This window comes from Gigantopelta aegis, chromosome 4, assembly GCF_016097555.1.
Source record: "Gigantopelta aegis isolate Gae_Host chromosome 4, Gae_host_genome, whole genome shotgun sequence".
Classification (NCBI taxonomy): domain Eukaryota; kingdom Metazoa; phylum Mollusca; class Gastropoda; order Neomphalida; family Peltospiridae; genus Gigantopelta; species Gigantopelta aegis.
In genome coordinates this window covers 112,614,272-112,629,468 of record NC_054702.1, presented here as the reverse complement: position 1 = coordinate 112,629,468, position 15,197 = coordinate 112,614,272, and the positions used below count along the sequence as shown (strand labels likewise).

Sequence of the window (15,197 nt, the reverse complement as noted above, 5' to 3'; positions counted from 1 at the left end):
AGTACTTACGAAAAACGAGAGTATTTTGACGTCCATGGTTTCATTCCATTATGGAAAGCTTGTGTGGTGACGGCTGGGGTTTGTTAGCGCCTAGCTCATAGAACAGCTGTATTTACCCTTTAGGTAACACGGAAAGAGCATGTTACGTAGGGGACTCGAGTTCCGTGATCTATTTACAGCGATCTGTTAATTATTAACAAACAGAACGATGCATGGGATACATTTCTCTGTCGACTTCACACTCGCCTCCGTGCAAGCTAATTCTGTGACAACAGGGAAATCCTCTAGCGACACCCGTGTTGTTTTAATTCATGAGACAGGGCGTTTATTGGTCACCTAATCAAATCCCATAGGTAACAACAGTAACATATGTGCAAAAACGATATTGCATGCAACATTACATCAGAAGAGGAATAAAAGGGGGTTTAAAACCGGGCACTAGCCGGATTTGGGGCGTGGTCTATTAATATGCACGATAACTTATTAATATGCAAATATATGTACGACGCCACAGGTTAGCCATGTAGAGCTCGGGTCAGAAGACTGTGCACTAACACAATAAAACAGGCCTCGGGAAACTCGCCGTGCAAACAGCGGGTATACAACCAAGTTTCAGATTGAGTTTTCACTCTTGGCTACATTTTTGGATAGCAACTGCACCCCCCCCCCCCCCCCACACACACACACACACACACACGAGCTGGAGAAAACCCTCAAATTCGGGCAAAAAGATAGAGATATTCGGACAAAATGAGCTTTCCTAAAACCTTTTCGCCATGTATTTTTATTATTCTACCCACAATAGTAAGTTTATCCGTGTGAAAATGCGTACTGCTTGGTTTGTAACTCTTTATAGACGTTTGGCAGTAATGCTAATATAAATAAAAATTGTTATTCAGATTCCGACATTTTCGTTTAATTCGGGAATTCAGTCTGCGCCTCTACAAAAATGGGAGCCAGTACGCTATGCTTCTAACACCATCTATCAACACGACCCTTTAAAAGTTTCATGTGTTAAAGCAAATAGTGATGTTTCAGCCAAATTTATTGGAGCACGTTTTGATTGCCGTGATCTTTTAGATTCTTAAGGATAGGAATGCCCATTATCAACAGAATATAATAAACGTAACGATTCATTAAACGATTGAAGACTTAAATGTAATATTTTGTTAAACGTTAACTAGACTCGATATTCTCCGCTTAAACAGATGGACACTCGGCAGGAAATTAGCATAGCCAGACACCCGGATGGAAAACGTCATCATTCCTTTGACATGCACTGTGCGTTATGCTAGTATTAGACTACCAACTGCCAGCACAAAATTGGCCAACTTTCTGCTGTTACGACATCTACGACAGTCCAGTTGCTAGTCTGAGCGTTCTTACAATTTTTGTCATATAACCTACTAGTTGTTAACCTGAGCGCACCCGTCGTAAGTTGACAGGTGGGGAAATTACAATGCAATCGTCGAGTTGGCCAACTTCGTCGTGCCAGTTGACAGTCTAAGCCTAGCATTATGTTATCTAAAAATAAAACAATGACGATTACAGCAGAGATGAAAACTCGACTTTAATTGTCAGGTAGCCAATGCAGCTAATACAACCACCACCACCACTTGTGATTGACGGGTTTCGTGCAAATTCGACCACATCTCGTTGTGCAGCACTTCAGCTTGCCCTTGCACTGTGAATCCGCCGTGCATGGAACCGTGTTGCCGCAGCTGAAAAACCAGGGATGTCTAGGACAGCTGCCTGGTTTCGGCTTCACCTCCGGTTTGGTACATTCGCGGGGGCAGCTACCACAACACTTGAGTGGTCCTGGGCAGTCGCCGTCGTTTGAACATCGTGCTATGCAGATACCAAAACCTGACTTTGGCTTTGGACAACTTCCTGGTTTGGTAACAGGCTTCGTTTCTGAGTAACAAAGAAAAAGCGATATTTTAATATTTTTCTGTCTATACTGGGAGAGGGGGAAGCAACCCACACTCTTTGTTTTTAAAGTTTTGATTGGGAGGAGGGCATGTCACTGGTTTCTATGAAATTGTTAAATGTTCGTGGTTTTGCTAAAAAAAAATAAAAAAAAATAATAATAATTAAATTTTTAAAAAAAAACACGTTTCGTTGGGTACTTAAATTCGTGGTTTGAAAAGGTAGTATCATTGTATTATATGTATACATGTATTACATGTTCGTTGTGTTATTAAATTCGTTGAGTGCCTTAGTCCATTACACGAAAGTTAGACCACCACAAAAAATGTTATTTCACAGTGTTATTTATTGATATTTTGTCTTTATATCGATGTATTTTATATTAGTGTGTTAAAAATCGAGCCATGACTGATACCCATTAATAAATAATCGAACGTATCGATACGCTGTCGGTGTTGTTCGACTGGTGCTTACTGTCCTGCCAACAGCAGACTGCGAACCGGTCTAAGGGGTCAATCTTGCACGTGGTGTGGTCCGGACACGTCCTGCGATTCGGACCTCGTCCACAGAAGATAGCCTTCCCATTACTGTCCAGCACCGGACCAGACCCAGGGCCACATTTCTCTGAGTCTACAATGGACTCATCTGTAATGTAGAACAAATACCTCAAGGTTCCACGCCACCATTAAGTACTCCATGCAGTTCAATTTCTATGTCAGGATATATATTCTGTGAGAAACACAAACACTTAACACTATCGAGAGGATCATGTGACTGCGAATTTAGGGAGTGCTCTCAACCACAGGTACCCCCAAACAGAGACCCCAAGTACTAACAGTACATTTACATACATAAAAGATTACTCTTTATTATATAACATAATTGTAGCCCACTCGGCGTTATTGGATGGGAGTACATAAGCTATCAACTGACAAGTACCGTGTAAAACAATCAACGTAGGTCGACCACGAAATTGTTCAGTTAACCACCCTTATGCCCGAGCACTGTCTCGTGTTGCTCTTATACCAGTGGCACTATACCACTTGCACAGTTGTTACCAGCTATTAAAAAAAAAATATATTACTACTTATGACAAGTAACTACAAACCAACGGGTTATTTAAATACTACAGAGGTCAACCTACATGTAATCATCAAAGAAATATTTCAAAAAGCATATCAGAATTTTGTAGTATTTGTTTTATAAGGAACTATTTCCTAAACCGGACTCTTTGCTACAACAAGTAACGACACAAAAAATGTTTTGTTTAATTTGGCTCAGTTCATTTGTTTTCTTTAACGACACCACTAGAGCACATAGGTTTACTAATCATCGGCTATTGGATGTCAAACATGTGGTTTTTCTGACATATAGTCTTAGAGAGGAAACCCGCTACATTTTCCATTAGTAGCAAGGGATCTTTTATATGCACCATCCCACAGACATAATGCCACATACCATGGACTTTGATATACCAGTCGTGGTGCACTGGCTGGAATGAGAAACAGAGAGCGCTTTACCATAGCTAGTCCCATTCCACGAGCGATCTTAGCAGTAAGATGACCTTAGGGTTTTTTGTTTAACGACACCACTGGAGCACATTGATTAATTAACCATCGGTTATTGGATGCCAAACATTTGATAAATCTGACATGTAGTCAACAGAGGAAACCCGCTACATTGTCTTAATGCTGCGAGGAATAAGATGACCTTAAGTACATATCTACCTTATGCACATAAGATGATCTTACCTTAAAGATCGCTTTATGGAACGGTACCCGGGTGTGTTTGCGTGTGTGTGCGTGTGCGTGTGTGTGCGTGTGTGTTAGTATCCAGTTGTATTAATTTAATTGGCTTTAGTGTCTTGGTCATCATTATGAAACGGATCATGCACAGTGTTTTGTAAGACAAAGAAGCTTTCTCACCGCATATCGCTACCGGGGGACAAGGAGCTCGTACGCATGTCACTGCCTGCAGACGACACGTTTTACCCGGCTGGCAATCGACAGTCTGCAAAAACATAAAAGAAAAAAGTTGTACTTCTTGAGAAACAAAGATATACACACATTTTTAAATCTTCCCCTATCTTGGTGCCCAGTTTTGTGTGTGTTTTTTTTGTTGTTGTTTTTTTAGTTCTGAGATAAGTTAACCAGGCCTACGATCATGTCTACGTAGTAACCACCTGTATGACGAAGACACGTCTTTTTGTCCTAAAGATAAAACATGTAGCCAATCTCCCTCACCCCCACTTGACTTCATCGCGGTTCAAATCGTAATAGTTATAAACATACAGTCTTAGCCTAACTTTCACATTCACTGCTTTGACTGTATCAAAAACCAGAAAATTGGAACATATATATTCAATCTTTAATATTTAACACAGGGTCTATATTACAAATTGTTTTAGCTTTGTTAGTCAACTTTCACACTTTGCCTTTACCATTTGTTTTTGTATGATAATAAAAGCTACATATGTTATGGGAAATGATATTTAGAAAGCACTGTATTTGATTTTAACAAAATTATATTATTCGAATAAAAAGCCCAGTATTTTCTTATTAGTAAGTTGCGATTTTCACAAAGAAACGTAGGTCTCACCAAAGCCAACGTACGCCATCCCTTGCCAGGGTGGTCTTTCATTCGACCAATCACAGCGCCACCAGCATAAATCTGCCAGCAGCTGTTTGAAGAATTCCAAATGTGCTGGAGTGTAGTTGAAAAAAAACAAAATTCACAAACAATAGGTCACCTACATCCGAAATGTCAGGTATTACTAACGGAGAGAAAACACATTTCTGTATATGTAAGGAACCATATAGAATACACGAATACTACAGTAGAAACTCACCGAGCATGGATCTGCGTGAGATAAGTTGTTTATCTGTATCACCACAAACACAGTCTGAAAAACATAATGTTTGTCTTCATTATTACATGATGAGAGTTACGCGGGTACGCAACATAAAAATAATTATAGTAATTACAAAATCAAATAAATTACAATAAATAAATATAAAAACAAACAAACATTGACTAGTTGTGTTTGTATGTGTTGGCCATGTTACGTCCGTGTGCTAGTTTAGTTTTTGTATTACATCAGGTAGAGACGTGTTTTTCAACACTTTGAGGGTACACGCGACTAGATATATAATGTTTAAGGTAACCCTGTCCCGTTATTTTGTTTTACACTTGCTTTGGTAAACCATGAGATAATGGTCATCTGAATTAAGAAATTCTAGGCCTAGTTTCATGACACATCGTGATCCTAGTTTTGCACGTAAAGGTAAATCTACGACTAAACCTCAATTATCATTACTACTAACAATACAACTAATATAGTTTGAAGTACGCATATTTCATTTTCTTTTGTCCCTAAGATGCTCCATCTTCAGTAGATGCCAAAAACGTGTAGCCGGTATAACTGCTAGTCACTGACGTAAACTTACGATGTTTTGTAAACTGGGTATCTGCCTATGAGAAAGTTAAAATCTGACGACACTACCAGAGCACATTGATTTATTATCATCGGCTGTTAGATTTCAAACGTTTTAGAGGAAACCCGTTACATTTTTCCATGGGATCTTTTATATGCATTTACCCGCAAACAGGAAAGCACACACCACGGTCTTTGGTATACCAGTCGTGGGGCACTGGTTGGAACGGGAAAATCCAGTCAGAGAAATGGGTCCAATGAGTGGTTCTATCCTACGACGCAAACACCTCAGGCGAGCACTCTACAGACTAATCATATACAACTTCCCTGGTGCCTTTTCCGTCGGAGGGCCAGTGCTAAAGCGATTGCTTGATGCGCGGTCGGTCTAGGATCGATCCCCGTCGGTGGGCCCATTTGGGCTATTTCTCATTCTAGCCAGAGCACCACGACTGGTATATCAAAGGTCGTGGTATGTATAATCTTGTCTGTGGAATAGCGCATATAAAAGATCCCTTGCTACTAATGGAAAAAATGTCGCGGGTTTCCTCTCTAAGACTATATGTCAAAATGACCAATTGGTTGACATCCAATAGCCGATGATTAATAAATGAGTGTGCTCCAGTAGTGCCGTTAAACAAAACAAAGGTTTTAACATTTCGGTGGTAATAGCATATTTGGCTGCAGCCAGTTCATTCTTTCTTTCTTGACGAAGAGATAAAACACCATATATATAACACTCCAACTTGCCAGTATAATATGGGCCGATGTGTCTATCAAGAAATCCTGCTACCAATACTTGGACTGCTGGTGCTCCCTTGCATTTGCCAGTGTAGGCGTCCCTTCTTTAACCCCCCCCCCCCCCACACACACACACACACACACACACACATACACACACACACCTTTTCCTGGACAGAGAATGTGCACGTAAAGTCCTTTTTAGCCTTAGCCGTAACAAGAATTATTCTTGCGATTCTTGCATTCCTAATTCTTGTTACGATGAAGCAGGACGTATGTTCATGCTCTCTGGAGTTACCCCCCCCCCCCCCCCCCCGGGGGGACTCATAACAACATATGGAGTGCTATTGGAGTACCGCGTCGCGTACACCGGGTCACGGGCAACCGTGACTTTGGTGTACGGCGACCCGGTTAAGAAACCAACTAGGAGGAGAAGGAGAAGGAAGACGGACGCACCAGGGGCGGACCGGGGGAGGTCAAAACCGGTAGCTCAACTACCGGCGGCGACTTTTCCCGTTGAACCCCCCAAGCCCAAGTCAATACCAGCGAGGCCAGCTGATCCAGCTTTGCAGGATACAGTCGTCGACTCGCCAGTGGCGGACACGGTCCCTAACCAGGCCCAGATGGAGTCGCCACCAACAACTCCGACTACTTCGACCCCCGGGATTCCAGCGATGCCACCCCCACCCAGGAAGAGTGGCGCTGTAGAGACCCAGGCCCGACTGGTACTCGTTGGAAAACGAAAGGCGATGGTGTCACCAGGCGACCAGACAGCCAAGCCAAGTCCGCCGATACAACCGCCCCCACCAACATCATCTCCAGTGAACGACCAGCCCCCTGAAGAACCTTGGTCACTGCAGGCCGGCAAGCTCCCAACACGCTACTCCAGGCTGGTCAAGACCAACATTGGGGATGTCCGTCAGCTCCTTTGTGGACCGACTCCGGAGTCCTACCAACCTCTGCCACGAACTGAGGGAGAGTTCTCGGTGCGTAGGATCACGATAAACGATGGGCGAGGGATCTGCCTTACCGTCCGCCGGAAGGGACTTTTCAACCAAGGGATGCTTTTCGATGAAATGGACAACCCGACCATCCACCGCGTCATCAAGACCGTTGCCGGGGATGACTACCGTCCAATCACCGAGAGCATCGCCAAGTCCGCAAACCGGTACGCCCTCACCCATCTGGACTCGTCCCTATTCATCGCCTCTCCGTGACGACATCCCCGCTAACAACCTTTCCTAGGACAGGTAACAACCTCTTTTTTTGGGCTAGTTAGACTTTAAACGTTTTGGAAGCAGTTCGAAATTCTTATGTTTATTTTTTTATAAGTAGTCTAACGCATTTTATTTTGGCGCCCGTTCAATTGCTCAAAATCACCTTAAAAACCTTTTGGCTGAGCAGTCTTAACTATTTTTGGTTAAATTTTAGAGTCCGGACATGTTTTGGATGCAGTTACTCTTTGTAGACTTAGGTAAAATACAGGCTTCACCGAGGAATCGAAATTCAGCCAATCAGAGCACGGCTCCCACTCGGTGTACTTCAAGTTTACGAAGTGTCTGCTATTTGGTCCGCGCTCGCGTCGACCTTACTAAATGGCTTTATTCCAAATTCCGCCCACCTCAAACTTACCCCCCCCCCCCCCCCCCCCCCTCCTGCTCCGGAGTTAGTCACTGGCGAAGTCAGAGGCTAAATCCGTGGTGGGCGTGCCTGAACCTCTGTGGATAGGGGCACGTAAAAAGAGTTTCCCAGTTCCCAGAATTATTACTTTCCATTTACTGCCTGGGCATGCCACAGGTGTTTATGTTGATTCTACTACCGACACTTTTGGAATGTGCGTCGTTAACTGTTACCTCTGGCTGTGTTTCTCTGGTGAACAGGACACGTTTTCGTAACGCATAACTTAGTTTGATGTGTATCACCTAGTTTAATTCAAAACGATTAGCATATAGTTCTGTTTCCGTGTCAAAATGTAACACTGAATTCATTCCGTTTTATATCCATGCGGAGCTTTGGGTACGGATAAAACCAATTCTATTTGACATTCAAGTCAGCTGTATGCACATTGCTCGTTTATTTATGTTTGATTTTACGTTTCTATCGTTGTCATCTATATATTAGTAATATTAACGCAAACAAAACAGCATTTCTACACTTGAAAGGCAGAGTGCATGGTGCATGCCACATTTGAAGGACAAACCTATAAATCATTTATAAACAGTGTCATTGTAAAGAAGTTCCTGTTCATGGGTTGGTTTTTCATAAAGGTTCGTATGGGTTTATAATATGTTTTAACTGTATTACAAGATTGTTTAAAATATCCAAAACGTATGCACTGTCCTATTTGTGTGGAAGTAGCCGCTCCTATTTGTGTGGAAGTAGCCGCTCTCTCGCCCTCTCTCTGTCTCTGTCTGTCTCTCTCTCTCTCTCTCTCTCTCTCTCTCTCTCTCTCTCTCTCAACCAAGTGTCACAACAGCTATATTTTATACACCAAATATCCGTACTTTAAAAACAAAATAAAATAATATAAAATAATATCTATTGGCTGTCGTTAAAGCTGATTTTAATTGAACTAGCATTCTCTAAAAGCAAGCACTATCATCACTATTACATACTTACCAACAGCATAAGAATTTTGACGTGCATGTTTTCCATCGACAGACAACAGTTGAATAACTCGTTCGATGATCACCCGAAGTTTGTAAGTCGTGGTGATTTGACACCGGTCAAAGCTACACTGATTGACTGCGCCTCTTCATTACAATGCGGATCTCGGAGCAACACCAGATGTAGGCGGAGCGTACAAAGTCCTGGTAGGAAATCCAGCGTACCAAGTGCGGATAGGAAATCGGTCAGCTGGCTGTTTTGTACAGAAGTTTACTTTTTAATTACAAAGCTGTTACGTAGTGATCTAAACCTTGTTCGTAAAAGAAATCGGGCCGAATGAACAGTGTGTGTTAGTTTTACGTGTGTAACTGCATACATGTATACATGCACTAAAGAAAAACAGGCTTCATAAAGTGTGTGTTAGTTTTACGTGTGTAACTGCATACATTTATACATGCGCTAAAGAAAAACAGGATTCATTAATTCGGTTCATATTTTAAACGTAAAGTAAATTCCTTAATTAACCTCTAACTCTCCTGTCACTCTTTGTCAATCCCCATCTACGGCAAACTGATCGCATCTCGACCATATCTTTTTTCAAAACAGTCTGTGACAATACAAACGTTATCGTAATGGTGTCTCCACTGTTGATTGGTATAACTAGGAATTAGGAATGCCTTTTTCATTAAAGATTTCATTTCCGAGAGAGAGAGAGAGAGAGAGAGAGAGAGAGAGAGAGAGAGAGAGAGAGAGAGAGAGAGAGAGAGAGAGAGAGAGAGAGCATATTCTGTCGTGTGTATTTTGCCATCATCCAGTTTCAGTCGATAAATAAATACCTTCTGTATTAAATATAAATGTATGTAGAAGCAGAATGCATTAACAATTTATTTATTAATTTAGCTGCCGCGAAAAGATAGTCTCCAAAATTAAATTTCTTTTCTCACATTATACAATTTATATAACGAAGATTTCTTACAGTAACTCGGCAAAATATATTTTGCCTAATACCTAATATAAAGGATATTTTATAACAGAATCAACATTAAAAAAGTGAATGCATAGTGTATGCGCTCAAGACTAATTTCTTGAAAGTACTAACATGAGACAATCTAAAATTGGATTTACAGTCAAACTGGAGTTAAACAGCCGATACGGTAGCATCAAAGGGTGTCCTTTCAGGACAGGTGGTTGTTTAATACAGGTTATGTTGTACTATATTAGATGCATTTGGAGAATAAAAAGGTTGTCTCCTTTGAGAAGTGTTTGTTTAATACAGGTTACGTTGTACTATATTAGATGAATTTTGAGAATACAAAAGGCGGTTGTTTAATATAGGTTACGTTGTAATATACTGAAACACAATGAAAACGCAAAAACAACTTTTCATTGCAAATAACGACAAACTATTAATGAATTGATGGATAATATGACATTAATGACTGGTATTCATGAGATACATTCACATGGCCAGTTACCATCAGTAATCGAGTTGCATTCGTAATCGAAAAGGTCAACCCCCCCCCCGATATCAAGGTCAGTACCTGGTGTCCACCATTGGCCTAAAACAAGTGGCTGCTTAATAGATGTGGCCGCTTCCACTGTAGATTTGACTGTGTTTTGTGTAGAGTATTGGAGGCCATTCTCGTAAATAAAGTGAAGATAAAACCTGTCTGAGAAATATCTAGACAGCATATTCCTGTAAAGTAATAACTTCACTTTTCAAAGGTGCTACTTCGGTCTTACTCCAGGTGTTTCTGACGGTGGCGTATAAATAAAGCAGTTTCTAGGTCGCACAGATAGTACTTTTATTCAAAGTAAAATGTGTTCAGAATATTTTCATGTATGTTTAGATAATTTAATATGAAATAGTACATAGAAGTCATATTAATCAATGTAACCCAACTTTGATAAAACAAAAATGGAGATAGCATCTTTTGGTTATATCATGTCGATATAATACCGTACATGTAAATTGAGACCAAAACATATTGGTACGGTTTAGAGCCTGCATTTGGTCTGTCATGATCCGTATCCTATCCGGGTCAAAACGCATTGATACGTTTTAAAATTCGTGTGTCAACGTATAGTGTTAAAAACGTATCAATGCGGTTTGGTCGGGATATTGTTGACAACTGACTGTAACTCACTAGGAGATCGCTGTCTCACCTACGACTAGATCACGACTGCATGTCCCACAGTCAAATTTAATACATAGAATTATAAAGTTTTCCAGACTTATTTGCAGTCATCATTGTCAGTTTCAAACACGTCGCTTACAAATGCACCTTATTTGACAAAATATCTGAATATATACCTGAAAAGAATGTATGAGAGACAAAATAACAGAATACTGATGTCACCAATACTGTTTAATTGCTTGTTCATATTTAATACCGATAACAGACGTAGTGATACAAAGTGTGTAGTACGTTTAATATCTGACATGCGCCGACAACCAGGTGGCGCTGTGAGTGTCTAAATGAAGTCGGCCATCTCCTTGCGGTCGAGTACCCTGGGCCAGGAGCAGACTTTACCGACACACTGCTTGAAGTTACAGCAGATCAGTCCTCTACCGCAGTCGAAGTCGTCCGTACACCGCGGGCCGCACTTGGTGGTCGGCTCACTCCGCGGACACTGCCCAGAGGACTTGTACGGTATGATGCACCGGCTCTCCGGGTGTCCGCAGCACACCATCCTGCCCGGACAATCGTAGTCAAAGTCACATTTAGGTCCAAACATTCCGGGAAACGGTATTATGGTCATGGGGCAATATCCAGGCTTGCTACGTGGATCTAGATATGATTATCAGAAAAGACACTCAAACATTAGCGAAAACCATAAATAAGCTGAAACTCTTCCTTAATTTATTTCATATTTATTATGCTCAACAATTTAATTAAGGGACAGTGGAAATTTACTCAGACAACAGTTAGAAATCACTTGTGATCACAATTTGCCAACATAATTATAACACTAGCAAAAACCGGCTTTACAAAGTCTTCTGGCCATTAATTTTCCTTGGCGGATTTCCCCATATTTTCGTCTATACATCAATGATTAAAATAAAGATTTATTTTGTAGTAAAAGTAAAGTTTGTTTTATTTAACGACGCCAGTCGAGCACATTGATTTTTTTATCTTATCATTGGCTATTGGACGTCAAACATATGGTCATTCTGACACTGTTTTTTTAGAGGAAACCCGCTGTCGCCACATAGGCTACTCTTTTACGACAGGCAGCAAGGGATCTTTTATTTGCGCTTCCCACAGGCAGGATAGCACAAACCATGGCCTTTGTTGAACCAGTTATGGATCACTGGTCGGTGCAAGTGATTTACACCTACCCATTGAGTCTTGCGGAGCACTCACTCAGGGTTTGGTATCTGGATTAAAAATCCCATGCCTCGTCTGAGATCCGAACCCAGTACCTACCAGCCTGTAGACCGATGGCCTAACCACGACGCCACCGAGGCCGGTATATTTTGTAGTAAGTAAAATAATGCCCCAGTGATCAGTTCTAGAATACGAGTAGGAATGGTTAAAATGTAACATTTATGAATATGCAAATCTATATATATCTGACTGGATAGAGATTTTTTACGGTTGAAATAACACTTGATTTTGTGATTCTTCACTAAATCGAAGTTTGAGAAACGATTTCACAGCACTTACAGATGCACGTTGGTTTCCTAGGACACGGTGGTTTCTTACACCACTGAGGGTAAATCCGACACACTTCGTCAGGGTGGCAGTACAGCTGAAACAACATCAGTAATCAGCGTGTTTCAAGGTTATTACAAATTGCATACATCATAAAATATACTGCATTATTTATTTCAAAATTTATAGAGCAGTAATTTGTTATTTTAATGTATATACTAGTGTTTATTTCGACCTTTTTCAATTTCAATATGGCGACCATATTTTAAATAATATTATTTTATATTTCAATATATTCCACATGGAATCTGATCGGATTTCATAGTGTGGTAACGAGTGAAAACGTTAGTTACCAGGTGTGTTGTTATTCAGAATTAGAACATTGTATGTGGTCACAGTTTTGTAGGACGACATTTTAATCATAAATATATTTCAACCCCATGTGTGCATGTCCTAAAAGACATTGTTTTTCGATATTATGGAGACATTTGTACATGTGAGGGTCGCGCTTACGTTTTAGGTATTACATTATTAATAGCGGTTTTCAATGACATAGAATAACGCGTTCGTGTAGGATTCCATTATTTCAGATGTACATGTATATTTCGTTTTGTGGTGTTTATAAATTTAGAAAATTTGTTTCTAATTTTCATTATTATTCATACTTACCTAGTGCTAGCACAACAAATATGCTATTCAACCTGAGTCATACCTACACACTGCAGAATTCTCTCCCTTGCCGGATATGCGCAATGCTATCCTTGCACGGGCTACCTGTAACTTCATTCTCGGTTCAAAGTCCACCCACCGAGGGAAAGCCTCATAGGGGTGGGTGGGAGGTATAGTTTGTTGTGCTAGCACTAGGTAAGTATGAATAATAATGAAAATTAGAAACAAATTTTCTAATAGTCTTATTCAACTTACTGTGCTAGCACAACAAATATGCTATAACGGACGTGCAATGACACCGTTAGAGCACGTGAATTCAACATTAATGGGAGGAGGTAAGAAAATAGAGGACTTACCCGTACCCAAAAAGCTCCTTTGAAGTAATGACATGGAGATAGGACGAACCACGACATACGGTAACAAGGAGTCAAAAAACTTTTGGGAATAAAAAGGGGCTTCCCAAAAGAAAAAACTCATCCCCATGAAAGGGAGGAAAAACATCTCCCCAGGGAGAGGAAATGGTAGACAACACTACAAAAAACCCCATCCCTCAGAAAAGGGTGGAGTGTTAAACATGTCCGAAGCGTGAATCGATGGCAGTCGGACGGAAAAGAGGTCGACCCCTTTCCGTTGCCCTGCGCACAGACACGACGTGTTGAGCCGCAATGACTGTCTGGATCCTACGCGTACCGTCAGGACCAACCGCCATATCCCGGAAATAGAAACGGTCAAAAGTGTGCCGTCCTTTCCAAACCCCTGCATTCATGACCTTTATAATATCTAAAGAGTCATGAAAATTCAGGGAAGCAGAAATGGCTCGGATCTCATGTGGTTTAACAGAGAAATTCCGTAACACATGATCACCCGCCATCTCATATGCTAGCTTGATGGTAGCTGCTATCCATCGAGACAAAGCATTTTTTGTGACATCACCCGGCCTAATGGTATAAGAAATAAACAATCTCTTTTTACCCTGCCGCCGGTTTTTCGTACGCTGCAAATAATACTTCAATGCTCTCACCGGGCAAAGAAGTCTATCCGAGTTATCAGATGACAGTGTACGAGATAAACTGTGAATGACAGTAGGTGGAAACTCTTCCCCTGGAGACTGGTTTTTAGCAACAAAGATAGGGTCGGTACGTAAAGTGACAGACCCGTCCGAATTGTAATCAACCAAATCATGCAAAAAAGCATGTATCTCACTGATCCGACGACAAGCTGCCAGTGAAACCAGAAACAGAGTCTTCCATGTCAAGGCACGAAGACTAGCAAACCTCAACGGCTCATAAGGCGCACCCTTAAGAGCATGCAACACCAGAAAGACATTCCATTTCGGAATAATGGAAGGTCGTTCAACCGTGGATTGTAATGATTTAAGTAAATCATGCAACACCAAGTTGGTAGAAAAGTCACGACATCCACACTGTTTAAGAGTAGTGAAAATCGCAGCTCTGTGACTTTTCACTGTCATGACTTTAAGTTTCCTTTCTTGGACCAACGCCAGAAAGTACTCCGCTAAATCGTTGACAGTAGGCGATAAGGGATCGAAATCCCGTGCGTTCGCCCAACGAACCCACATACGCCAGTGACACTGATAAACCGACTCGGTAGATTTGCGCTTTGCTGAAGAGACGAGATGCGCAATTCTTGTCGAAAAACCTCTGCGTCGCAAGGAAGCCCTGATAACCTCCACGCGTGAAACCGGAAGACCTCCGGCTTCGGATGCCACACCGTCTGACTCAGTCGCTGGCTGAGTAGATCGGACAACACTGGTAATCGGAATGGGACTGCCACTAACAGTGACAGGAGCTGTGGAAACCAGGGCTGCGCCACCCACAGAGGAGCTATCAACGTCACGTGACAAGGTTCCTGGACCACTTTGGTCAACACCTTGCCGAGTAAGACAGGAGGAGGGAAGGCATAAAAATCCAGTCCCGTCCAATCCATACTTAACGCGTCGTACTCCAACGCCAATGTGTCCGGTACCGGGGACACGAACACCGGCAATTGGTTGTTCAACCGTGTGGCAAACATGTCCACCTGTGGACTGCCCCACACCCGAAGAACCGCTGCGACCACCCCTTTGTTCAACATCCACTCCGTCTGAACAGGGGTATGTCGACTGAGGGCATCTGCTAACACATTCACCGATGAAGGAATGT

At 41.6% G+C, this 15,197-nt stretch overlaps 2 protein-coding genes across 2 annotated transcripts; both read right to left on the bottom strand.

The window, feature by feature from the left end:
* Positions 1-1,550: 1,550 nt before the first annotated feature.
* Positions 1,551-9,011, bottom strand: LOC121371808 (whey acidic protein-like). Its single transcript, XM_041497977.1, has 5 exons — positions 8,720-9,011; positions 4,778-4,831; positions 3,855-3,939; positions 2,404-2,574; positions 1,551-1,914 (listed from the first exon to the last, which is right to left on the bottom strand). Exons 1-5 carry the CDS (start codon positions 8,753-8,755, stop codon positions 1,595-1,597), a joined length of 666 nt encoding a protein of 221 aa, XP_041353911.1. The 5' UTR covers positions 8,756-9,011; the 3' UTR covers positions 1,551-1,594.
* A 2,050-nt stretch (positions 9,012-11,061) lies between these two features.
* Positions 11,062-13,027, bottom strand: LOC121372521 (perlwapin-like). The gene is made up of 2 exons (XM_041498878.1): positions 12,379-13,027; positions 11,062-11,499 (listed from the first exon to the last, which is right to left on the bottom strand). The coding sequence occupies exons 1-2, from the start codon at positions 12,473-12,475 to the stop codon at positions 11,183-11,185; spliced, it is 414 nt and encodes a 137-aa protein (XP_041354812.1). The 5' UTR covers positions 12,476-13,027; the 3' UTR covers positions 11,062-11,182.
* Positions 13,028-15,197: the final 2,170 nt, after the last annotated feature.

What these genes read in the sequence shown, in the direction of transcription:
- LOC121371808 (XM_041497977.1), bottom strand. Translation starts at nt 8,755, where the DNA reads ATGGAAAACATGCACGTCAAAATTCTTATGCTGTTG. An exon ending in CTCACGCAGATCCATGCTCG is followed by an intron (nt 3,940 to 4,777) that starts GTGAGTTTCTAC and finishes ATGTTTTTGCAG; the next exon opens with ACTGTCGATTGCCAGCCGGG. An exon ending in TCCCCCGGTAGCGATATGCG is followed by an intron (nt 2,575 to 3,854) that starts GTGAGAAAGCTT and finishes TCTACATTACAG; the next exon opens with ATGAGTCCATTGTAGACTCA.
- LOC121372521 (XM_041498878.1), bottom strand. Translation starts at nt 12,475, where the DNA reads ATGTTGTTTCAGCTGTACTGCCACCCTGACGAAGTGTGTCGGATTTAC. An exon ending in TAGGAAACCAACGTGCATCT is followed by an intron (nt 11,500 to 12,378) that starts GTAAGTGCTGTG and finishes AATCATATCTAG; the next exon opens with ATCCACGTAGCAAGCCTGGA.